General features: G+C 46.2%; 1 protein-coding gene across 1 annotated transcript; it reads left to right on the top strand.

Moving 5' to 3' along the window:
• Nucleotides 1–26660, top strand: LOC118214375 (protein dopey-2-like). The gene is made up of 38 exons (XM_035394285.1): nt 1–126; nt 1338–1508; nt 2421–2602; nt 2822–2992; nt 4501–4690; nt 5656–5754; nt 5870–5993; nt 6314–6423; nt 6859–6970; nt 7266–7356; nt 7666–7776; nt 9026–9152; nt 9490–9705; nt 9931–10295; nt 11100–11458; nt 11639–11907; nt 12039–12191; nt 12556–12656; nt 12908–13098; nt 13455–15045; nt 16076–16181; nt 16620–16820; nt 17645–17770; nt 18050–18187; nt 18610–18662; nt 18825–18929; nt 19319–19385; nt 19625–19754; nt 19863–19930; nt 20481–20590; nt 21196–21345; nt 22183–22244; nt 22439–22567; nt 23141–23277; nt 23528–23583; nt 23875–24030; nt 24536–24668; nt 25376–26660. The coding sequence occupies exons 2-38, from the start codon at nt 1371–1373 to the stop codon at nt 25604–25606; spliced, it is 6858 nt and encodes a 2285-aa protein (XP_035250176.1). The 5' UTR covers nt 1–126; nt 1338–1370; the 3' UTR covers nt 25607–26660.

Raw genomic sequence — 26660 nt, 5'->3', positions numbered from 1 at the left:
CATGAGCAAGCCAAGAGTTGGCCTTTGTGTGTGGGACAGGAACTGCACGGGAGACTAACCAACTGTTTCCAGTGGTCGATGCGGCTTGGCTGAAGGCTTTCAGAGGTCTACGTCTGAAAATATAAGGTACTTCAACCATGCCCACTTGCATTTGAGAGGGTTAGAAATTTGATTGTTTTGTTTGTATCCTTTCTTTAATTGTTGAAAGAAGTAAGCAATGGCCTAAGTAGATTTAAGGAAAGTAAGAAATAATGTAATCAGAATTGCGCAGCACCATGAGTGGTTGTGGATTGTATGGCACTGTTAACACAGGACGTGAGTTTAAAAATGTGTGGAGACGCAGTCATCGGTGACTTTAAGTATAATTGCCTCTTTCTTTAAAAAGAGAAGCTTTCGAATTTCTCTGTTGTTTGTGCTTTGTAGGTGGCTCTGCTACATGAAGCAAACATAAATATAAATGTACAGAATCCTAGACTGATATACTCGCAGTAAATTTCTTGTAATATCTATTTAAATTGTAGCACTTTTAGTCAATAATTCCTTCGGAAATTGACTTTATTCATTGCAAGATATTCTCCTGTTTTAATGTGAAATATAAGGGCAGTTTGATGCCACTATCCCTAAGAGTTCAATCTGGCTCAGAATGAACTGCAGAATGAAAACATACAGTATATCAATACTACTAACCCATTTATACAGACAGTGCAATATGCACAGTCAGCACATATGGGTTTAATAAACTGAACTTTTATTGAATCTGCAACGAATCAGGATGAGGACACAGTTAACCTCGAGCTTCAGATCTGACTCCCCAAAAACTGATGTGACCTTACAGCCATCTGTGTCGAGGAAGCTGCTGTTCTCAAAACAATCTATTTTAAAGGGCAAAAACTGGTTTTATGAGTCCTTATACATGTGCAAACAAATGTATTAGTTATTGCTGCCAAGGTTGTAGGCCCACCCACAAACCCCGGGAGTATTTGGGAATCAGTAAGACACATACGATATCATTGCTTGTTAAATTTCATATGGGTCTGCTACCCCTTTTCTCTGAAGTTCAGAGGATTTTTACATTTTCATGTACATGTATTTCTTTACATCTGTTATTTTACATAAAGAGGACAGCTAAAATGTAGATTATAGAAAAGATACCTAAAGCAGAATTGAAAAGGGGTTAGAACTTACGTGTTGCCAGGTAAGAGAGGCAGTGTTTTAAGTGAGGAGACAGTGCAGGTCTATGTTAGAGGGAGGGTGTAAGTTCAGGTGTAGGTGAAATGAACAGATCTGCTGATTGGATGTGACCTCGTTCTGTGGTCTTGCCTTCACTCACCTGACAGCTGCTGAGCATGCTGGGACTGCAGTGAGTCATCATGGACCCAGAGGAGCTGGAGCTGCAGAGTGACTCTCAGTACCGCGCCTACAGGGCGGCCATCGAGAAGGCGCTGCGCAGCTTCGAGTCCTCCAGCGAGTGGGCCGACCTCATCTCCTCCCTGGACAAACTGACCAAGGCACGGGTGTCCGCTCCGCTCCCTCTGGGTTAATGCTACGCTGGTGTCACTGCTCAAGGGGGGCAGCATGGTTTCGGAGGCGGTGGTATCCTGCTCACCCTGGGTTGGCTTTATAGACCATTAAGGGAAGCTAGAGGGGCGGTTAGAGGGTGACTTGTAGCCGTGGTGTTTGTATGTATCTTTAACTTTATCAGTGAGTGACAGAACCCAGCAGGAAGTGGCCCCTGTGTTGTGGGTTTAGGAGTGCAGAAGTAACACCACTATCAACGAAGGTTCAGTTTGGATGCTTTTTTTTTTTGGATGTTTTTACCATTCTTAAAACCAGAAGCCTCAGTACAAATCCAGTGTGTGAAAGCAAACTATGTAAATGCAGAAAGATATTATATCTTAAGTAGTAGGCTGGTGGTAAGTGTTTTACTGCTCCCTTTGTTCTCTCCAGGGTAATCATCAGCCTGGTGTGCACACTGAAATTAATGCTTTAGTTTCACTGTCCCTCTACTCCATATAGCTCTTGACCGCACATTAACATTGTGTGTGTAAGTGGATGTAGCTGAACAGTGCTGCCAACAGTTTGGTGTCATTATCAGTTAATTGTTCCCAGCAATTGAGAGAGTGTTGTATGTTGGATGCTGTGTGGAATAAATGGATGAAGGAGGCAATTGAAAGCGAACGCACAGCTCACTCTTTCTTTCCCCTCTGTGAGTAGTATTGGAGGAGAGTTTGTGTTATTTTGGCTGGTCCTATGGTAAAGGCCACACAGTGTGGAGTATGGTGGATTCAGTGCTGACCTGCTGTCACTGTGTCTCACTTGTCTCCCTCTCCTCTGTCATAAGGCCCTCCAAAATAACCCGAACTTCCTTCTTCTCTCCCTTGTTCCCTCCCTCTCTATCTCTCCCGTTCTTCCACTCTCAGGCCCTGCAGAGTAATCTGAAGTTTTCCCTCCTGCCGAAGAGGCTGATAATCTGTAAGCGTTTAGCTCAGTGTCTGCACCCGGCCCTGCCCAGCGGGGTGCACCTCAAGGCCCTGGAGACCTATGAGGTCATCTTCAAGATCATCGGAACCAAATGGCTCGCCAAGGATCTCTTCATATACAGGTAAGTACTTTTAACTGAGGATCTGCAAAATGCTGTCTATAAACAATTTTCATTACTGGAAAGCTAATAAGATATTACTTATTATTGACGAACAGTGGAAATTGTGTGAAAAAGTGAATGTTTCCAGTGAGAGCCCAGTATTGTTTAATATGCGTATGGCTGCTGTAGTGGTGCCCTTCTCTCTGTGCTGATGTGCCATGCTGTGCCCCCTGCCCGCAGCTCGGGGCTGTTCCCGCTCCTGGGTCACGCTGCCATGGCGGTGCGGCCGTCGCTGCTGAAGCTGTACGAGCGCTACTTCCTGCCCCTGCAGCGCTCCCTGCTGCCCAGCCTGCAGGCCTTCGTCATGGGGCTGCTGCCCGGCCTGGAGGAGGGCCTGGAGGTCTATGACAGGTACAAACATCATGGAGTAACAAACACGGCCCCAGCACTCTCTGCACCAGCACACAGCACTAAAAAGCATCGCCAACTATCAAGGATTTGCTAGGATACTGAATGCGGTTAATTTAATCCAGAATTATTAAAGAATGCATGTTATGATAAAACACATTTGCCATTCAGGTCTCTTATTTTGATTAAGCCTATTCAGTCCTGTGCATTGACACAAACAGAAAATCCTGAATGTATTTCAGCTGTGAGTATCTGACTAGTTAATGAATGAGTCATGTTACAATTCAAGCTAAGTAGAGTTGAGTGCCAGTGTGCCACTCTCACCCTCTCAAGCTCCGGAATGCAGCACTGTTAGCCAAGTCAAAACTATCTAGCTAGGGAAGCATGGAAAAGATGCAAAAGCAGCAAAGATGCCCCCCAAAAAGAAATCTTTCTCTCTTTCAAGCAACTTCAACACTATTAGTGCTAACATATAGCACTAACACAGCACTAAAGCCCACAGAGCAACGCACAGGGCCAAGGCACTCTTCTACCTTAGTGCTTGAACGCGCAGTGTTAACACACACACACACGGCGCTAACACAAGGCATTAAGGCACACAGTGCTAAACAAGCATCCAGGCTCAGTGCTAACACCCAGCGCTAAAAAATACAATGCTAAAACACACTGCTAAAACACATAGCACTAACACAGCATTAAAGGCAGGGTTGCCTTTGGTCAGCTGGCTGGAGTGAGATTTTAAATTTGAGCTTCAGAAACAGCTGAGTTGATATGGGCCCTATGTGGATGTAAATACCATCAAATTAAAGCTGACAGTCTACACTTTAACCTCGTAGTCATGGTTTCATTTCAATTGCTGGAACATAGTGCCAAAACAGCAAAAAATGTGTCACTATCCAAATTCTTACAGACTGCAGTGTTTTTTGTCTTTCCTTGAAAGCAACAACCTTATTTTACTGCCAAGCAGCATCTATTGCTGAACTAAAAAAAAAAAAAGAGAACATCTTTGATAACAAAACGTTAACATTTTCTCAGCGCTGACACAACCAGTTCCAACACACTGAAGCTCATAGCTCTCAGACGGTGCTAAAGCACACACTGTGCAGAATACAGCAAATAGCTCCAAAACACACAAGAATAAAGCAAATATCAGCCTGCGGCACAGGGCTGCACACAGAAACAGAGACTGCATTGACTGCGTACTGGAAAATATGTAGCGCTAATGTAGCATTTATGATGAATTCCACAGTGCTAAGCACTCTGTATGGACATCCTATGTGCTGCATTCTTGCGCAGAGCACAATTCTATGCTCTGACTCCTCTCTGTGTACCAGCCTAATTGCCTTCCACATTTTTTGTATTGCATTCTGCCCAATGGGTCTCATTTACAGTTTCAGCTCGCAGTGAGCGAACAGTTAGCAGGAAGGACTGTGGATCACAAGGTCTGTTTGGTAATCTGTGATGCATGGCTGCTCCTGTTTTAACACCTGCCTCCCCCCCCCCACACCTAGAACTGACGCTCTGATGGTGAAGCTGTCCCTGCTGGTGGGCCAGCACCTCTTCTATAGTGCCCTGTGGAGCAGCATACTGATCAGCCCCCTGCTTCGCCTCCCCGCCACCTCCTTCATCGTCCTCCACTTCGACCGCATGGGCTCCGGCCATGAGCAGCGGTACATGCTGGGGTCCAACCACATGCTGGCGGTGAGTGTGTGCATGTGTGTGTGTGTGTGTGTATGCGCATGTGTATGCATGTGTGTGCATCAGTGTCTGGTCCATTCATGAACTGAACTGAGAATGTATGGTAAATTCCAATTCTGTTCCATGTAGGTTTTTTTAGTGTGAAATTTCTCTTGGTTAAATTTAAAAAATATATAAACAAATGGCAGAGCACGAGAGAGAGATTCTGTATCAGAGTGTTCTCATGCTTACGTGTCTGTTCCTTTCTAACTGTCAACTTTTATGAAAGTGAAAGAACGTTGTTCCATGGCATACTTGTCTGAACCACGTTGTGAACATGTCTTTCCAACAATGACTGAATGACTCTGATTGTGGTTCCAGGGAAGTGTGACCACAGCGTAAACAATCACTTATCTGTGACTGATAATCTCTGACTGTGTCCCTGTCTCTGAATGTCTGTTTCAATCTGTCCATCTTTGTCTCTGTTTGCCTTTGTGTGTCTGTACACATGTCTGTGTCTCTGTTTGTCTCTGTGTATCTGTACACGTGTCTGTGTCTCTGTCTCTATGTGTCTGTACACGTGTCTGTGTCTCTGTCTCTATGTATCTACACGTGTCTGTGTCTCTGTCTCTGTCTCTGTGTGTTTGTACACGTGTCTGTGTCTGTGTCTCTATGTGTCTGTACACGTGTCTGTGTCTCTGTCTCTATGTGTCTGTACACATGTCTGTGTCTCTGTCTGTACACGTGTCTGTGTCTCTGTCTCTATGTGTCTGTACACATGTCTGTGTCTCTCTGTGCCTGTACACGTATCTGTGTCTCTGTCTCTATGTGTCTGTATACGTGTCTGTGTCTCTGTCTCTGTGTGTCTGTACACGTGTCTGTGTCTCTGTCTCTGTGTGTCTGTACACGTGTCTGTGTCTCTGTCTCTATGTGTCTGTACATGTGTCTGTGTCTCTGTCTTTATGTGTATGTACACGTGTCTGTTTCAGATGCAGGCCATTTATCTGGCTCTGCAGGATGCTAACGTGCTGGTGCAGAGGAACACATTGGAGATCCTGCTCTTCTTCTTCCCTCTCTCCTCCTGTCAGGTAAGTTGTTTTCTTCTTCTTTCTGGTTTATCATTGGCCAACCACCTCCATCACTGCTGTGCTTTTTTTTGCCAGTGCATCCTTCAGTGGTGTTTTTCCGTATTGTTCTTCTCAGGATCCAGCCGAGGCCTGCGTTCCCATTACTCAGGATGACGTGGTCAGCATCATGTCTGCTGCTTCCCTCACCCTGCTGAGGAGAGACCTGTCACTCAACAGGAGGATGTATGCTTGGCTCCTGGGTACAGTGCTCCTCAATACTCTACCGCAGACATTCCATGGCCACCATAAAATAAAGGTTATGAAGGAGGGTTTGCTAGTGATGTTTTGTCCCAGCTGTGCTATGTGTGACACTTTGCCTCAGGTATTTGTGTGTGATGCTGTGTTTCATGTGTGCTGTGTGTGACGCTGTGTTTCAGGTGCGCTATATGTGATGTGTGTTTCAGGTATGCTGTGTGTGACGCTGTGTTTCAGGTGTGCTGTGTGTGAAACAGTGCCTCAGGTGTGTTATATGTGATGTGTGTTTCAGGTGTGCTAATGATAGAGTGATGCTGTATTTCAGGTACAGACTGTAAGGGGGGCATGGTAGCCCCAGACCCCAACATATCCACCACACTGGAGTGCCACGGCACCTTCTACTTTGATAAATACTCCAGAGACTTACTAATACAGGTGATTCTGTCCCCTGGCCTTATCCACACCATACAGTTCAAAGCTAACACTGCAGCTCACTTGTCCAATTGACTGTGTGTTCTATTGTGTCTTTGTGGGTAGTGGAACCTTAAGGTAAATGTTCCTAGCTTGTACATTTATCTAGTTTCTTGGATGCCCCTTGAATGTTATCTTTTTAAACTTGCAAGAATGACTTGGGAAAGTTCATCAGTTCATGACTGAATGATAATAATCAGGGAATGTTGGTAATAATCATGTAACACGTCTGGAACAGTTTTCTGTGATTTAGACAGAACTGGGTCAGTACAATAAAATAATATATGACTGGAACATTCTCATCATAACTTTCTAAGTGTAAATGAATTTAGAAAACATGCAAATGTATTCACTAGTCTCATCAGTGGCCATTGGCTGTGGTTGTGGGCTGATAAACAGGCTCTGATAAACATCCTGGAGCAGAAGAAGACGTTCACAGATGCAGAGAATGTGCTGGAATACCTCAGACCCCTTAGGATCATCATCATCCTGCTGGAAAAACCAGAGATAGGTGATGCAGCTGCGCATATACCTGCACATATACCATTACGCACACCTGCGCATACACCTGCATGTACACTCAGAGGTGATACACTTGTATTTACACATCATAGATGGCATTCCCTTGTGCATAATAAAAAAGAGCAGCGTTCATTCTCTCGGATGGCTGTCTTTTTGAACATGTGTCCTTGAATGTACAGCAAGAAGCAGCTTGTGTGTATCAGTGAAAGATAATGTGATTGGAGTGTGTTATGAATGTGTGTAAGCTCTGTAATGTGGTTGCGTGTGCTCTCTTGGCTGCTCAGGTACTCAGGTAGCAGGTGAGCTGATGTTGGAGGTGATCAGGGCGCTGCACAGGTGCTGCAGAGGGCCAATCACTGGGGGCCAGGGTACCAGGTGACTAAACACATTCACTCCTGTTTGAGTGCAGCTCCACAGCCTGTTAATACGTGAGGGAAATAAAGACTAAAGCTGTCATATAACACACACAGTATAATACTCACTAACACATCCATACCTGTGCAAGTAAGGTGATTGGTATCAAATTGCTGGAGATCTCTGCCAGGTAACTGTACGGCAACCTGTGCAGGTATCAGGCTAAAACTGTAGTTTTTAATAAGTCACAGTGGTGTTAGTGATGAGGAACCAGCAGATCCGCTGCTGGTGGGTTCTGTCCCCAGAACATGGCTTTCTTTGTGTCCTCAGAGAGAACAGGAACATGGCCGAGCTCCTGAAGACCATGAACGTGCTGATCAGCTCCCTGGGCACCGAGTACCTGTGGGACTACATGAGTGGGCAATTTCACTCCTGTCTCAGGTCAGACTGCCACCCCACAGCTCTTGTCGTGCTTTCCAGATGAAAAGTTCTTCAATCTTTGTGCAGAATTTCTTCAATATTTTCAATAAAGAGGATGAGGCAGAATCTTCAGAATATCAGACTTTATTCTCAACCGGTGATCACAAAGCCGAGACCTTTCTGCAGAAAGCTCTGCCATCAGTTACATTCTTTTTTATACACCTTTTCAGACTGAACCCCCCTTAATTCCCTCCTTATGGGTGTTTCCTCTTTCAATGCGCCACAATGGTTTATAGATTTCTTATCTGTTTACTTTGCATAAAATGATGTTCATTGGCTGACACTCAATCTTGCTGACTTTATGAAATCACTGTGGCTATGTTCCTTGGAAATTCCCCAAACCACCTCCTATTCTTGACATTTTAGGTCGTAGACTAAATGTTTTGCAAACATTAGCAAAAACAAAAATAAAACAAAAATGTGACATGTGCTCTAATAAGTTTGATAAGTTGCATGTGCCTTGATAAGTAATTGGCAAAAACAAAATGTCAGCCGTTAGAAGTTCCTGATGTTTTTTCATGTTGATTGAAGAAAGCCGTTCCAAAACAATGCCTCCTTATGGGAACCCGGTTATCTGCACACTGTGTTCTTTTTGTTTACATGTGCTCTGATATAGTGATGGGTGTACAAAGGGTGTACAAGCAGGTGTTATATATCTCTTGGAATTTTCCAACATTTCCCCCTTTTGAGGCTTACTCTGCAGGCTGTGTGCAGGATATTGGGCTAGTCTATATTCAATGTTGTGTGTAATCCCATCTATATATGATACAGTTCTATTCTAGATTTGCAATTGGGTACAGAACAAATCATGTGTTTAGTGTATATAATAATTCCTTCTGTGTGATGAGTCTGTGCTGATATAGGTTTCCATGTGATTAATCTGTTCTGATCCTGATGTGGTTCTGTGATTGATCTGTTCTGATGTAGGTATGGTTGTGTGATTGATCTGTTCTGATGTAGGTATGGTTGTGTGATTGATCTGTTCTGATGTAGGTATGGTTGTGTGATTGATCTGTGCTGATGTAAATGTGGTTGTGTGATTGATCTGTGCTGATGTGGGTGTGTTTCTGTGATTGATCTGTGCTGATGTGGGTGTGTTTCTGTGATTGATCTGTGCTGATGTGGGTGTGTTTCTGTGTTTGAACTGTGCTGATATGGGTGTGTTTCTGTGATTGATCTGTTCTGATGTGGGTGTGTTTGTGGTTGACAGCATAGGTAACTCAGGAGACCCATCAGCCCCTGCACACACAGACAGGAGGTCTCCACCCCCCAGGGCTCCCCCCTCCCTCTCTGAGCTCTCTGAGCTCATTACCTTCCTGCTGGATGTCATCCCCCTGGTCAGTACTGGAATTGCACTCGTTACATCCATCACGTTCTTGTTTTTTCTCTGCACCGTGAACTGGGAATAGCGGTGACAGGTCATGTCACAAAGTGCCTGAGAGCATACTATTTTTAGCAGCTTTATGAATGTAGTACTATAAAGCACACCCCTTTTTTATTTTGTTGGATTTGCTGTGCTGTCCCTCTTTCAAAGTGCTTTCTTTTAGGAGAGAATTCTGAAACATATGTTTATATATTTGTGTTTCTGCTGCTGGTCACAACTTCACATTATATAATTGGCCTGCCACTGTGACTAAAAGCTATACTCTGACTGCGCACTCTGTGACTTTGTAGGAGCTGTACTCTGAGATCCAGACCCACTACCTGCCTCAGATGCTGGTCAGAATGCTGCGTGCCCTGCAGGGTCACATGACCACCCTGAGCCTATCAGAACTGACCCAGGGCCTGAACGCCTGCTTGAAGGTGCTGACCAGGATCCAGACACCTGCAGGCTGCTCAGGGAAGACCAAAGAGCCACAAACCCTGGGGGAGAAAGGGAGCCAGGCCCAGGTCAGGAGACTCAGGCATGCACACACACACACACACACACACACACACACATGCACGCATACACACACACACACACGCTCACACAAACACACGCACACACACACACATACATAAGCACACACAAACACACATGCACACATAATAATAAAATGTACTGAAAGGGCTTAATTTGCTCTGAGACAGTATCATTAGCTGTGAGGTAAAAGCCCTCCCTCTTTAACACAGGGTGGGAGGGAGGCGCAGGAAAAGGAAGAGGAAGAGGAGGAGGAAGAGGAAGAAGACCAGACTGCTGAGGAGGGGCTGGAGACAACAGAGCTGACAGGAGAGCAAGAGCAGGAAGAGCAGGAAAAACAGGAAGAGGAGCGGGAGGAAGAGCAGGAGGTGAACAGCAGATGCTCAGCACTAACTCCGCCCCCGCAGGCTGACTACAGTGCCACAGACCTAGTGGCCCCACCCTCAGAGTCGACCCCGGGCAATCCGGAGGAGGGGCTTGAGTCATGCCCAAAGAGGGAGGATGTGTGGAGGCGGGGCGGCAGCATGGAGAACATGGCCAAATGTGTGGAGGACATCCTGGCCTCCTTCATAGCCAGGTACTGGCCACAACATTCTAGAACATTCCCATAAAAGTCTCAGAACATTCCCTGTGAGTTTTGGTAAACACTCCCACCACATAAATTTTTCCAGTTTCCTTCATGTCCCTTGAATATTATTTTAAATTCACAAAGAACACTGAATGTTATTCAGCTTTGTTATTCCACTAACAAAATTATTAGGATCTGTGGATGCTTGTTCTTGCCATTTTATCAGGAAAGATCATTTGGAAATGTCTTAAGTAGGGATGGGTATGAGTAATGGATTGATCGATTACTCGTTGGATACGTACCTACTCGATTTTTTTTTCTCATATTGCTATGCATGTGCAACTATGTGTTGGAACCATTTATTAATTTAAAGTACAGTATGTAAAAAAGAAGATGCATATTAAAGTAGAAGATATGTCTTTAATGTGAACAGAAAATCACTATGCCTAGTCATACTTTAGCAGCTAAATGATAACGATTATTTCATGGTCCTGTGGAAGTACCCTACTGAGGAATATATAATGAAGAAGTCTCATCTTGATTATCACATTACATACCCTCTGTATTGCTGTCACACAGATATGCTCTCTGTTTGTGCACATTTTTTGTGTTTTTTTTGTGTGTTATGTGAGTGAAATTCTGTAAATGTTCTCACTGTGGTTTTGTGAGAGTGACATTCTGTAGATGTTCTCCAGTTAGTGAGCCTGGTTTGTGTTGTTAAAGGGCTGCTCCAGCACTCTGCTGATCCCCTGCGATTTTATCCCTGTGCAGTATTCTACCTGTTCACTCTTTCTTTCTGCGCCTCCCCGCCAGGCACCTCCTGGACGTGGTGGGGGAGGAGCAGGAACCCGGGGAGGCTGGGGACGCTAAGCGCCCCTCGGGACAGACGGAGAGCCAGGAGCCGCCGCTGAATCCACAGCCCGGGGGCGCTGCCCCTGACAAACAGATGCAGCAGGATGTGGACGGCCCCTCAGGGGACAGGGAGGGATGGGGGGCAGGACGCCTGGACTGGGGGGAGAGGCTCAGGGCCCGAGATGGGGGGAGGATTCCGGAGGCCTGCTGCCGGGCGTTCTCCGTCACGTGTCACCTCCTGCTGGAATGCACCACCTTTCCCCTGTACCTATCAGAGGAGGAGATGGAGGGCCTGTGCGCCTGCGTGTTCCACAGCACAGGTGAGTCTGATGCTGTGTGCACACGTGTGCTTCACCTGCTCCGGCCTCGGCCTGTCAGCTCCCGCCTGATGTTGACATTAGGATGGCTCTGAACTCTGCACTGCCTGGGGTTGCACCAGTGGGGAACACATCCTGTGGCTGTTTGCTGGTTTAACATTGACATTGTCTCTGTTTCAACAGGAAATGTTGAGGACACCCTCCCCCTGTGGCTGATGTCGTTGATGATGTGTTGTCTGTTGAAGGACCACCATATCCAACATGTGGCCATGTCCACCATGCTAGAACTAGTCGACCGCTCTCAGTCCTTACTTCTGGTAATAGAAGACAAGATTCGGCGCTACAAAAGCTCAAAGAATAACCCCTTCAGTGGTCAGCTGCACATGGTCACCGCTCCGCCCCTTAACCCCACCCTTCTTACAGTCATGGCGCAGAGCACCGATTTTTACCAGGTACAGAGCTGCATCGCTATTCGCTGCCACTGCAGAGCACACACGCACAGCGCGGCTTGTGTTGTTCAGTGCTTTATTCATATGATGAACTGGTAATGGTGAAATTCTGTTGCATCACTTCCTGTGTGTAGCGTGTGGCCCAGGTGCTGTGGGGGCAGCTGGATACGGAGCAGAGGGAACTGCACGTTCCCACCGTGGAGCTCTTCTATCGTCTGCACTGCCTGGCACCGTCTGCCTCCATCTGCGAGAATATCATCTGCCAGGAACTAATCCACAAAGACAAGGTACAGAGACCAGGGCATATAGCATACGCCAGAGATACTCAAACCCGGCCCTGGAGGCCTGTAGTACTGCTGCTCCTCATTCTTCCCCTCTATTCAGGACTGATTTAAACCTGGGACACATAAACATATACATTTACACTCACACATTGACTTACAGACACATGCACTCAGAAGCACACCCTCACATTCACAGAATCATAGAGCACCCACTCACATACTCGCATTCCCACTCCTCATACAGCACACACTTACGCATACTCTACACAGTCACTGTGTGTGTGTGTGTGTGTGTGTATGTGTGTGCGTGTGTGTGTGTGTGTGTGTGTGTGTGTGTATGTGCTTGCCTGTGTGTGTTTTCCCTTAGACTGTTCGTCTGGAAGCCCTCCACAGGTTTTCAGTTTTATGGCATTTGACACGAGAGACCCAGACCAATGTGACCATGTTGCTCAACCGCTCATTTGATAGGTGAGTGTGCTACTCTTCTGATTATAGAAGTTGCTTTTATATCATTGGATCTGCCCTAATCCAATCCTCCACTTTATTCTGTAATGTCAAGATCCCCCCAATCCACAGTGAGCTGTGTTTGAATTCCTTACGTTTGAATCACCTGTGATTGAATCACTCACGTTTGAGTCACCCATGTTTGAGTCACCTGTGACTGAGTCACCTGTGATTCAGTCACCTGTTTTTGAGTCTCTTATGTTTGCTTCTTTCAGATCCTTGTTTGTGGTTCTGGATAACTTGAACAGTCCAGACGGGGCCATCAGTACCACAGCGCAGAGCTGGCTGATCCGTGTTCTTTCCCTTAACGACGTAATCCGGATCTTAGAACCGGTTCTGCTCCTCCTACTCCACCCCACAACCCAGTGTTCTTCCATCCAATGGGTCAAACAGAACCTAACAGTGGGTGCGTGTGTTTTGTGCTGTAGGTAGCTCATTCTGTGTGTGGGTTTCACTCTGTCTGTTGCTCATTCATACGTCAGGACTAAGTGTAGTTCCTCTCATTAATATCATTAGGTGTATTCCATTACATGACATACATTTAGCAGGTGATCTTATCCAGAGTAAGTGCATAAGTCCATCTACAGGTTTCTAAGTGAGAAGAACACAAGTCTCTGGTGCCCTTGAGTCTAATGTATTGAGCACTAGGGCTAAGTGTTAAAAGCCCATAAGAATTGCTGTAAACTGGTTCAGACAAATATGTGAATATGTTTGGTTTGGGCCTAAAATATAAATGTATACAAATGTAAACTTTCCTTTCAGACAATCTGCAGCAGCTCAGCTGTAGACAGTGGGAATTCTCTGGGGATTTTGGGAGGTCAGCTGAAGCCATGGCAACTGACGGCCAATCAGAAGAGAGCCCACTGAGCCATGTGACGCCTGTGGAGCGTGCAGCGCTGTGGGCTGAGATGGAGAGTGCTCCTGGGACCGCCAAGATGGTGACGGAGTCCGCTGAAGAGGACAGGTTCATGGGAAAGGGGGAAGAGGCGGAGGGAGAGGAGCAGAGAGAGGAGGAAAAAGAGGAGATGAGACAGGAACAGGAGCAGGAGGTGGAGGAGGAGAGAGAGAGCAGGGAGCACTCAGAACTGGCAGAGTCCTATAGCAGCTCAGACTCACTCTCCCCTGTGCAGCCGCTGGACTGTGATAGCAGTGGGGATGAGACCCCGCCCATCGACCTGCGAAGGGTGGACTCTGCCCCCACCCTTGGGTCCGAGGACGAGGACCTGGAGCAGGAGGCCATGGCACACCTGCGCCTCCTCAAGCAGGAGAAGGAGAAGCGGGAGGCGCTGGAGTCATTGTTCAGACATACGCTGCTGTACCTGCAACCGCATGACTCGGCCCCCGTGTGCCACGCCCTCTCCGTGGTGGAGATGCTCCTGCGCTCCTGCCCTGCCCCCTTCATGCAGGCCCTGTGCTCCACCTACATCCACCCTGACTCCGCCCACCACCGCCTCATATGCAACCTGACACAGCGCCACCTTCAGGCACAGGAGGGGCACAGCTTCTATGCCCCTCTGCTGACCCCGCCCGCCCGGCCCCGCCCCATCCTGCTAGTAGAGCTGCTCACCTGCCTGTGCCTGCAGTTCCTTCGTTCCTTTTACCCCTGCTACCTGCATGTGGACCCGGCCCAGCTCTCCCTCAACCGGGACCTGCAGGTGAAAAGTGCTGAGGTACTGGCCCTGCTCATGGGCCAGCTGGTGGGTGTGACCGGGAGGCAGGATGTAGGCGGAGCTGGGAGGCGGGACATAGGGATGAGGGAGCTGGTGTGGAGGCTGCTCTCGGGGTGCAAGGTTCAGCGGCATGCCTTGCTGGCGCTGTGCGCCTCCATGCACATCACCCAGAGGCCCGGGGGGGCGGGCCCGCGCAGGGAGGGACTGCTGGAGGAGGACGGCGGGGTCTCGGAAGAGAACCTGATCAACCTGGGCGGGGGCCAGGCGTGGAGCGAGCAGGCCCTGCAGGTGGAGCTGCTGAAGCTGCTGCAGGTGCTGATGGTGCTGGAAAAGCAGGTGTGGATGGGTGGGGCAGGGGGCGGGGCCCCGGGGGGGCAGGTGTGTGTGTCCCCGCTGGGCTGGGAGTGGCAGGAGGCGGTGCTGTTCCAGCAGGCCGCGCGCTCGCTGCAGTATGTGCAGACACGCCCCCTTCCCGCCCAGGCTATGCTTGTGTCTGCCGCCGCCCGTGCCCTGCAGCCTTGCTACGGTTACACCCTGCACGCCCACTGGGTGGCGCTCATCTCTGCCTCCCTGCCGTACCTGGGCTCCTCGCTGGCTGCTATCTCTGCACCCTTCATTGCCCAGATCTGCAGGAACCTGGACGAGCTGGTCCAACAGCACCGGTGTCCACCTGAGCCTGTCAGGTATACAGCCACTCATTACACTAATGAAGCACTGTATAAATGTGGGTTTTCAATTCACAATATTTTATTCTCTGGCTAAAGTTAAATGAATAGATATGTAGGTAACAATAAGATCAGATACTCACTCCCTCTGTACACTGCAACCTCTGCTCCGGGGTTTTAATTAACTGTCTGTTCATTGGTGGAAATTTATAGGCTAGTGTTCAGATATGGATAGTACTGTACGAATCCCCTCAGACATATCAAACAGCGGTCGTATCTGAGTGGTGAAGGAATGCATGTAGTTTTACCCATTGCCCTGGAACAGGATTAATTTAATGATATCTTGGTTATCTGACTCCTAAATAATGTTTTATCCTTTCCTCTGTGTCAACAGTTATACATAGAAAGAGACTGCAAATGTCCACCAGTAGTGTGGCTGTATACAAATTGCTGTCTATCTTGGTAGATACGGACGTGCCTCTGGCTTGTGTAGCCTGCATAGATAAAATGGTCATCAATAAAAACACAATAAGAACAAAACAATACATAGAAGATCCTGTTTGCAAGCCTGTCACTCTGGGTTAACCTTTGTAGCTGCCCTAGATTTTAAGATTTTTAGTCAGCTCCCACTATACCACTCCACCAAAGACACCAGCTTGTTCCCCATGACATTGGCTTTCCAACAATACCAAACATGATTACACTGTATTATGAAGAACTTAAGGTTTACATAATGCTGATCCAGTAGGATATTATGCAGCTGAGCACTGTCAAACCAAACTCCCTGCCAGCACAGTAAACAGTCTATTTTATTTTGGGGGTGTGTTAAGGGGCACTTCTGTAAACCACTCTACAGTATGCACTTTAAGTACATGACTAATTCATTGTTCATATGGATTAATCTGTATTGTTGGATGTGAACACTGACAGTCTACAGACAGTGTGTTTCTATCCATGTATTGCTGTACGATGTCAGAGAATAACCCCATGCAATCATAATATACCTGTAGGAATAGGGTGATTATGGTTGGTTTGTCTGTACTGTTAGCAGATGTAGTTTGAAGAAGGAGAACATGGCCCCTGATTACCCTCTGACCCTGCTGGATGGCCTGACCACCATCACTCACTACTGCCTCCTGCTGCATACCAAGAAGGTGAGTCACACTCTAGACCAGACACCATTACCATGACATCACCACAAAGTTACATCTTCGGCATTACATCACCTACTGGATCAGCAAGATTCATTGTGCTAGCCAGCACATAGATCCAATGGCAATGGGATTTACTGCAGCATTCAGAAAGACACCTGCATGTTCTTTAAAGTTTGATGCTGGTAAAAATAAACTCAAAGACGTTTAATGACATGAATATTCATTAAGAAAGACACCTAATGTTTATAACAGAAGACAGGAAGGTTTTTTACAGCTGGCGAAGTGGCAACACAGCATGGAGCTGTCTACTAGTCAGGGGGGAGGGCTGGCTGGTAGGATGTGGAGCACAGCATGAATGTGAGGTGCTTGTTTAAAGGGCCTACTTCCATATTTCATAGACGTGGGGCTTAACTCTGACCCTTTCTCTCGTCTCCTCAGTCTCTCGCGATGCCCTACCTGGCAGATTTCCAGGATGCTCGCGAAGCTCTGCTGAATGAGCTGCCGCGGATGCTGGTCACCATGGTGATGCTGTGGGGAGTGGTCCAGAAGGAGGAGACGCAGAGGAGTACCCTGAACTCAGATGGCACCCTCAGCTGCAGCAGGACCTCCCCGACTTCTGTCTACTTTAGGAGCATCAAGGTCACTCAGGGCAGAACAGGGCTGATAGGCTGATGGCCTGATAGGGTGCTGATGTGGATGGTGCTTGTAGGATGAAGGTGGTGATGGGGTTTGGTGGCGCTGATGGCATTGACGGTGCTGATCTGATGGTGTTGATTGGGCTGTTGGTGCTTGTGGTATTGATGGCGCTGATAATGTTGGTGGCATTGATGGTGCTGATAGATTAATGGCATTGATGGTGTTCATAGGTTGATGGTGCTTATAGGTGGAATTGGTGGTACTGATGGTGTGATATTTTGTTAGGTCTGATGGGTTGATGGTGTTGAAGGTGCTGATAGCGTGTTTTTGATAGCATTGTTTCATGTCAGGAAAGCCTCACTAAGTGGCTTATTAAAATTAGTGGCAGAGAGAGCTGTCAGATCTGCACTCCTCATTGTTTCTCAGTTAAGGTGAAGATAAAGTTAATAATAAAAAGCATATCACCCCCTTTTGGTGATGAAGGAGGTGTTCTCAAACATTTGGCTGCCTCACCTTAACTGTAACACATGAAGTGTTGATGCTTTATGAATATATTTACAGGTAGTGAATTATTTTAGTCCTCACAGCTCTGCTTTAACACAAAGGGCTGAACTAAGAGCCCAGCACGTGGGTGAGGTGTGTGGCAGAGTTCACAGGGAGGTCGACTCTAGAGCCATGCCTCCCTACACAGGGCGAGGGCTCGATCCCCGTCATGACACCCTCTCAGCTGTGCCCCCCCACCCCCCATCTGCTACCCTCAGGGCTTTCTACCTGACTGAATAAAGCAGGAAGCAGGCCTGAGTTAAACTGATGTGTTTTTGGTGCAGATCCTGAGGCAGAAAGTTCTGGAGTTCCTGAACCCCCTCGTGGCGCAGTTTGGGGTTCAGGTCATGGCATCGATGGGTGCTGTGTGGGGAGAACTGAGAAGCTGGGGGGGCCACAACCAAAACAAGGTGACTCCAAACTCTGTTTTTTACCCTTCAAAACACTTACATACAGGTGCTCAGTTATTGTACTACTTTTCATTTGCACTACCTTTTCTATTGCATTACCACTTCATTTAAAAAGACAGCCTTCCAGCTTATAGCTGTTCTCATGGAGCAAGATGCGCTACCATCTCTCTCCAGCAGAGATCCCACTCATTCTAAATCCCTAGAACCCATCAATCTTTCATACAGCAGCATGGCAGTGTATTTCAATGCACTGAAGTATGTTATCCATGCTTGTTGCAGATTTTGCCAGTTGCCAATGAGTTCCATGTGACTGTAGTGGAGCTGATTAAGTCTCTGAGCATGCTCAGTACGAACACCATTCTGCAGCTGGTCAAAGAGGTGCTCAGAACTAAACCCTACCAGACCAAAGGAGACCAGGTAAACCCTGATTCATCTATACACCTGCTAATTACACACGCACACACATACACACAAACACAGAGACACACACACACACACACCTCAGCATCAGGTACCCTGCACACTACACACACACACACAAACACATACACACACAGAACTGCAGTGTGTAAAGAAGTGACAGCTGGCTAGATCTACTGTGACAGGCCTATTAATCTATATTCTCCAGATATGATGGAGGATGTTGCCAGAATGTGCCAGTCATATAAATATGATTATGATTTAACTGGGAGAAGAGACACATTGAGTATAGGAAGATGTTAATAAAATTACACTGAAAATAAACGAATGATGGAAATTGTCCATGAAGCGGAAACACCACCATAAAAAAGGATTTTCTTTCACTATCCTGAATGAGTCTACTTCCTCCACTCCTGCAGAACTTCCTCCAGGCCCTTCCCATGCTGCATTTCACCTACACCTTCATCCAGGGGTAAGACGCACTCACCTTGATAATGGTGACTGTGATGATGATAATGATGGTGGTGGCTATGCTGATGATGATGATGATGGTGGTGATTGTGATGGTGATGGTGATAGTGATAACTAATGTTCATTCGATCTGCATTTAGACAGATTATTTGTTGTTTCTCAGTGTTCCTGCGGAGTCCCTCCAGGATAGCATCTGTCCCCTTCTAAGCCTCCTGAAGGAGTCTGTGCAGCTGAGCCTGCCCCCCCTGGGGTATTTCCTCCTGCTGGGGTGAGCCAAGACCCACAAAGCTTTATCCAGTAATTCTGCATGAAGCAGGATCACAAATCATAATGTGTTATCCATTATTGCTGCATGAAACAGGATCACAAATCACAATGTGTTATCCATTATTGCTGCATGAAGCAGGATCACAAATCACAATGTGTTATCCATTTATACTGCCTGAGTCAAGATCCACTGTACTATGGATTGATACTACCCAAGTCCACGACCAACATGAATACAAGATACAGCAGCAAATTATCCATATTCTCATAGGCTAATCAGGCTCAGCTTCTACTGCATGGATGGATTTAAACAGCGATTTTGCATGTATTTAGCGAATAACATCCTCTGTTTTTATCTTTATTGTTTAACTATTTCTTTTTTCACCACAGGATCCTCAATGACTTTGTAAACAGGTCTCCCAATCTGGACAACAAGAAGGACAGCAGAGATGTGCAGGTAGGACTTACAGTCTGTGAGGAGTGAGGTTCCCAGTCGCCGGCTCCCAGTAAACAAAGGCCTCACGGCCTGAGGCCTGTGGGCACCATGTGGCCAGCAGGAGATGCACTGAAGGGCAAGTTTGGCTCCTGGAAAGCAGCAGCTCTCCAGGAGCCTTTTGCCGGCACATCGCAGTTGGCAAGCATGTGTCTGAGTGTGTATTGGCAGCGCCTGAGCGTATCCATGGTAACCCAATGCAGGAGGTGACACAGCGGGTTCTGGAGGTTGTGGGTGGGGTAGCGGGATCCTCCCTGCAGCAGACCAGCTGGCTCAGCCGCACCCTGGAGGTCCGAGCCCAACCGCAAAACCTGGAACACACCCACCTTTACGGTAAGCGTGGAACCACAGCCATGCCCATGCCACTGCAGGCTGAGAGCGGAGAGAGAGATCTGCTGGGGAGTGATTCTCGAGTTTTTAAGTAATGCCTCCCGTTCACAGACTCTGAGACTCTGGCAGAAGCCACAGCATCATTCTACAGCATCCAGGCTCTTGCCCTGCTGGCTGAGGTAGGAGCACCATTACCAAAGCTAACTCCTAACTCTGAACCCCTAAAGCCTTAACACCTATCCCACACCCCTAAACACTAATCCCTCATTATTTAACCTTACGTTTATCTTCTGAATCCAGTGGTTCCAACAGGCAAGGGGTCCGGCTCATTTATAACAAGGATTGGCCTACCTAAAAGCTGACCATGTACTTATTCATTGAAGTGAACTTATGTTGGCAGCAACAAACTCTGCAGGAGGTGGGACCCATAAACCGTCTGCCTAGATTAGGGTATCAGTGGACTTTAAATTACCCCAATAACATTTGCTTTGATGTTTGTGGAGGGGAGGGCAGGCCACATTCCTAGAAGCAATAAAATATTGTATCCAATTCACTGTTTCTCTCTCTAAGGCCATAATCTAAACACTAGATATCTGACAACACTATCCTTCAAATCTAACCCTTAGCCCCTGACCTGCAACCTAAACTCCTAACCCTAACCCTTATCCCCTAATCATCAGCCCAAACTCAAGACTATAAAGGTGAGGTAATGGTTGCTATGGTATCCAGGTGCTGGCTCCTCTCTTGGATGTGGTGTTTCGCAGTGATGAGAAGGAGAAAGCCCTTCCACTCATCTCCCGCCTCCTGGACTACGTATTTCCATACTTGAAGAACCACAGGTAGCTGCTTTTCCACATCACCTGGACACAGTGCACCTTGATTAACATAATTTTTCTTTACTTTACTAATCATATAATCACAAATCAGAAGAACCTTCATGCATTTTTACAATAAAGCTATTTTCAGCAGTATTTGGTGGTTTTTATAAATAGGACCCTCCCTCAGGCTCTGATTTTTGACCTCCCTGTAGGGTCAAGGGTATCAATCCAGGGCTTAACCTTTTGCATGGAATGTTGGGCAAAACATTAGCTGACTCTTGTTAAATTGTGCCTCTGTGATTAACTGGTTTGCAGACAGTAGAAGGTAGTGGGTGGAGTCTCACAAATTCTCATTTAATTCCTGCAGGACATTCAGGTTACAGACTTCAGTCTGTGCATTAGCATGGCAGTGCTCACACTGTTCCTCTGAGTGGGAGACTGATTAGAGTACTGTGTGTTAACCATCATGTATTATTTAATTACATAAAAGGCTTAACTATAAAGGCACACAAGTTGTATCATTTGTTGGTGTTAAATCACATTGATGGAGAGTGATGTTGGATTTCCTGCACTGTGGGTTGCCCTGTCTGCCTGTGACTCACGCCGGTTGCCTTGTTCTCCTGCAGTATTTACAATGTGCCCAGTTTCTGCACCAGTGCACGACTGCTACAGGGCCTGAGCGAGTACGCTTACACCAAACGCGTCTGGAAGAGGGAAGCCTTCGACCTGTACATGGACCCCCACTTCTTCCGCATGGATCCATCCTGCATTGCACAGTAAGGCCTGCAGGGGGCAGCACATAACACTCCCCATCCTTACATTGGGCCTCATTCCTGAAACATGTGTATGATCACATTTGATCGTAAACTCTGTGTAAGAACGTTCCCAAGAACATTTTGGCATTCATCATTATTTTTTCTCATCTGTATTTGTTAATGGCTGTTTACTCATGCTAATCACATAAACAGGATTTGTGCACAGTCAGCATTCATTATCTCATACACCTGGGGTATGCACAAAAACAAAGGTCTGCACATGTCATGAATCCCATGTTGGTTTTTCTCAGGAAAATTTTTAAGAACAAAAGTAAGAGTAATTGAAGAAAGGTTTTGTGAATGAGGCCCTTTCAGAGGTCCCCAGCCCTGGCCCTGGGAGGGTAGTGAGTCACTACCCTGGTCCTGGAGGGCCACAGATCCTGCTGTTTTTTCCCTAAAATAAACTAATTTAGAACTAGGAAACCAGGGGAGGTGGATTCACTATACTATCAGTTGTTTTAGTGGATACATTGAATGCTGAGGAAAACTCAATAAAATACAGCAGAACCTTTGACTCCGACCCCAGGGCTGCTGGGGTGTCATTCCAGTCATCTGTATCATACAGTCATTCTTGTTTTTGGTATTAGTAGCAGAAATGTTGTTTTATATTGTACAAGAGACAAGGGCAATTTCTCAGGATTTGCAGTCATCAGGTTTAGATTATTATATACCTCTGCTCTTTATATGTTATTTATATACAAACAATCCTTGCAGACACGAGTAGTGTTCTAGCTCAAATAGTCACTTGTAGGTCATCCATTACCTGAGCATGATTGATGATTTTGTTTCCTCTCTCAGTTGGGGATCCATTATTGATCACCTGATGACCTATGAGAAGACCCTGTTCAAGGACCTGGCGAGTGAGTGGAGCTATATGAATGTGTATGTTAGTGTAAAGATGTATGGGGGGCTTTGAGTGTATATGGGGTGAATGAGGTTTTATGGAGGTGTATGAGAGTGTATGCAGATGTAAGGGGGTGTATTGGGTGTATGGGGGATGTATTTAGGGTGTATGGGGGTTTGACATTTGTCTGTCCATGTGTCCACATGTCAGACATGCAGAGTAGTGCACTGAAGCTCTCTCCAAACTACGAGCAGAAGGCCATGCTTCTGAAGCGCCAGGCCTTTGCCATGATCAGCGGAGAGTTGGACCAGTACAGTCTCTACCTGCCACTAATCCAAGGTACAAACCAACCTGTCAGTACAGTCTCTACCTGCCACTAATCCAAGGTACAAACCAACCTGTCAGTACAGTCTCTACCTGACACTAATCCAAGCTACAAACCAACCTGTCAGTACAGTCTCTACCTGCCACTAATCCAAGGTACAAACCAACCTGTCAGTACAGTCTCTACCTGCCACTAATCCAAGGTACAAACCAACCTGTCAGTACAGTCTCTACCTGCCACTAATCCAAGGTACAAACCAACCTGTCAGTACAGTCTCTACCTGCCACTAATACAAGGTACAAACCAACCTGTCAGTACAGTCTCTACCTGCCACTAATACAAGGTACAAACCAACCTGTCAGTTCTGTCTCTACCTGCCACTAATCCAAGGTACCAACCTGTCAGTTCTGTCTCTACCTGACACTAATCCAAGGTACAAACCAACCAGTCAGTACTGTCTCTACCTGCCACTAATCCAAGGTACCAACCAACCCGTCAGTACTGTCTCTACCTGACACTAATCCAAGGTGCCCTTCCTCTTGCCTCTCCCCCTCTCCTTTCCCCTCCCTCGCTCTCTCTCCCTGCAGAGCGTGTGACAGAGAGTTTGCGTGTGGGGCAGGCTCCTTCAGTGATGGCACAGATCTTCCTCCTGTTTCGGGTGCTTTTGCTTCGGATCTGCCCCCAGCACCTCATCTCCCTGTGGCCTGTCATGGTCACTGAACTGGTGAGTATCCCAGCATGCACTCTGTCTCTGCTGCTGTCCATCATTGAATAACAGTGAATAGTCAGGGTTTGAGCTAACTCTGGTAAAGTATGTTGCTCTGCTAGCTGAATTTTACTCTGCTAGAGTATATTTTGTTATTGATGCAACTGCAGGGACTACTAGCAGTTATGCTCTTAAAAATTAAAGTCAAGAAAAAGTCATGTTGGTTTTGGGAAAAATATGACAACTTTTTCCCTATGTGATTGGTCAGATCCATGTGTTTGTTAAACTGGAGAAAACTTTGCTGGAAGGCCAAGAACTTTCAAGGTGAGTGGCAGATTTTGATCTCACTTCTGTTCTGTTCCAACAAAAAAGATTCCTTTTTTAAAAATTATTTTTGTTCTCTATTTCTGTCCTGTTCTCCCCCATATGGAATACTCAACTGTCCATTGCACTGTTTTCTGTCTGTACAACTGTCCACTGCACTGTCTGTAAAGTGGGGCACTGTGCACGTATACGAAAGGTTTATGATATGAGCAGGCCATTCAGTGGTGGAAACAAGCCTTTGGTCCAGCTATCAGTCTCATAACGCCTGTTTTCTTCTCTCCCTGTGGGCAGGAACCCCAGTAAGGGACGAGGAGCACAGGGGACGCAAGAGAGGAACGGACCAGCATTCCTCTTCTCCCGCAGTGAGCTGGAAATGTACCTTTCAGCCTGCAAGTTTCTGGACGCTACACTGTGTTTTCCCCCGGAGAGAATCCCCCTTTTCCAGATGTGAGTGGACGGCTGTCTTCACCCACAGAGCCACACCCTCCTTTTCCCACAGAGCCACACCCTCCTTTTCCCACAGAGCCACACCCTTCTTCACCCACAGAGCCACACCCTTCTTTTCCCACAGAGCCACACCCTTCTTCACCCACAGAGCCACACCCTTCCTCCACTGCAGAACTCTTTTCTTACATTGCATGTAAATCTCTTCCAGTCACTGTGTTATCTATGTTAGGCTTTTGTGGGCTTTAGTTGTTGTTTTAATAGGGTTTGGTTGTTTGCACAGCATTACTGCCAACCAACTGTAGCATACAGCTTTGTGTGTGTGTGTGTGTGTGTGTGTGTGTGTGTGTAGAAAGAGCAATATGTATCAATATGTCTTCAAGAGTGTTTGCCATTTATATTTATTTTCAGTGATATGAGAATAATGTATTTTCATAATTGAATGACCTGCGGTTTCTGAAGCTGTTTCCCTGCCTGTGCGTGTGTGTGCTTGTGTACGTACCTGCAGGTATCGCTGGGCCTTTGTTCCTGAGGTGGATGTGGACAGCTACAGCGGTCCAGAGAATAGCATCATGGAGGGAGAGGAGGAGTGCCAGCCTCATGTGGTCAGGGTGCTGGATGGCCTACGCTGCAGATACAAGGTACACCCACATATCCTGAATCAAACTGAACATGTCTATTACTGCACACTGCTATATTACTGCACACAGCTATCATTCTACTGCACACAGCTATATTACTGCACACAGCTATCATTCTACTGCACACAGCTATATTACTGCACAGAGCTATCATTCTACTGCACACTGCTGTTACTGCACACCTCTATTACTGCACACAGCTATATTACTGCACACAGCTATCATTTTACTACACACTGCTATATTACTGTACACCTCTATTACTGCACACAGCTATATTACTCCACTCAGCTATCACTCCACTGCACACACTTTTCATTCTACTGCACACAGCTATCAACCTAGTACACACACCCACATTATCTGAATCACTTGACTGATTCATAAGGTTGCCAGTTCACAGTTGGTGTTGGCATGGTGAGGACCGTGGGGCACATCGCTGGTTTAGCTGGTTACACCAGAGCCCAGATTCATTTTGAATTTGCTCACTGCAGTTAAACTGGCCCATTTTTAGATTCCTGTAAAATTATGTACCCTTCAGTGGTGTGGCCTTTTTGATGAGTAATTATTTGCAGAACATGTAAATAAATACATTTGAAATGTGTTTAGGTAAGTATTTCTATGAGGGATGTGCATAAGAAAAACATTTTAGGCGGATAATAGGGTCTGTGGTCTTGTGTGTGTGATGTGTGGTTCTGCCTGTCCAGGAACTGAACATCATAGGTGAGCTTACCTGCACAGAACACCTGGGCTTCCCGCTCCTCCCCCAGCGCTCCATCTCCAGCCTCACCCAACTCGAGCCCTTCTTCAGGGCCCTAAGCTGTCCCCCGAAGGGGCCCCAGTCTATGGCCGACTATGTGGCCCCCAACAGCAGAAAGATCCTGAGCAAGCTGGAGGAGATCATCCAGAATGATTTCCTGGAGAACATGGACAGCTAGAACCAGGACCTCTGCAACACTGGAGAATGAAACTGTTCTGTTGGTCTGTGACTGGAATGTGCATTACAGAGCTGCTATTTGAATCTGCTGTTTGTCAATAGTTCACTGCGGTCCATATGCAAGCCTGTCGTAGAGACTTATGGAGTTTTCAGCCTCAAACCAGCCTTAATCTCAAATATCAGCAAGAACAGACCATGTCAGATTTGGGTTTTATGTGAGGGGTGATAATACTGCCTCAAACTCAATAGCTGGCATCATACCTGGCACATTTGGTAGAGATGCTTGAAGTACATGAAGAGAATCTTCCTTGAAGGAAGTAAAAAATTCCTTGTTCTCTGTTGAGCCAACATATCATTAATAAGGTAAAGTGCAGTTTGCTGAATGTTCCAATCTGTTTTGCTTTCTTCTAGAAGCAGACAAGGTATTCACTGTTGCATCTAAAATTCTTCAGATATAATTTACAGTAACAGATGGTAGGTGACTATAGTCGGATTTTAAAGTTTTTATTTCTTATAGAATTTACATATATTATGTTTTTTCACTGTCTAATTTAATAAACTATGTATTAATATTTTAAGAAAGCTGAAAACATGATAGATAAGTTCATTTGTTGTTTGAATTAAAATCAGTAAATTATTACTTGTAAATTAACTCATTTTCATTTTATTTTATTACCTCTCATAAATAATCTCTTTACTCTGCATATCAAAATGTAATTAAAAGGGGTCCTTAAATCCTTAAGAAAAATGTTTCATTCGTTTATAATAAAATGAATGTTACTGTGGATGGACTTCTGTGAGAATTCATCCAGGTTCAGCAAAAAATAAAAACAGTAGAGATTGCGGTCATAAACAAACACTAAATTAAGGATAGCAGTCCTTGCCAGTTAAATATAGCAACAATATATGTTGCTAGTAGACAGGCCCATTATGAAATTTTTGGAAATTCCAGATGTGGAAAAAAATAAGTTAAGGCTTGTCCACAAACCTAGGAAGCAGTGGAGTGTGTAATTAACTACTGTCAAATTTATTTCAAGTTTCCCTCTGCATTTAAA

The sequence above is a fragment of the Anguilla anguilla genome, chromosome 15 (assembly GCF_013347855.1).
Source record: "Anguilla anguilla isolate fAngAng1 chromosome 15, fAngAng1.pri, whole genome shotgun sequence".
Classification (NCBI taxonomy): Eukaryota; Metazoa; Chordata; class Actinopteri; order Anguilliformes; family Anguillidae; genus Anguilla; species Anguilla anguilla.
The sequence above is the reverse complement of the archived record's forward strand: the minus strand, read 5'-3'. Positions and strand labels throughout refer to the sequence as shown.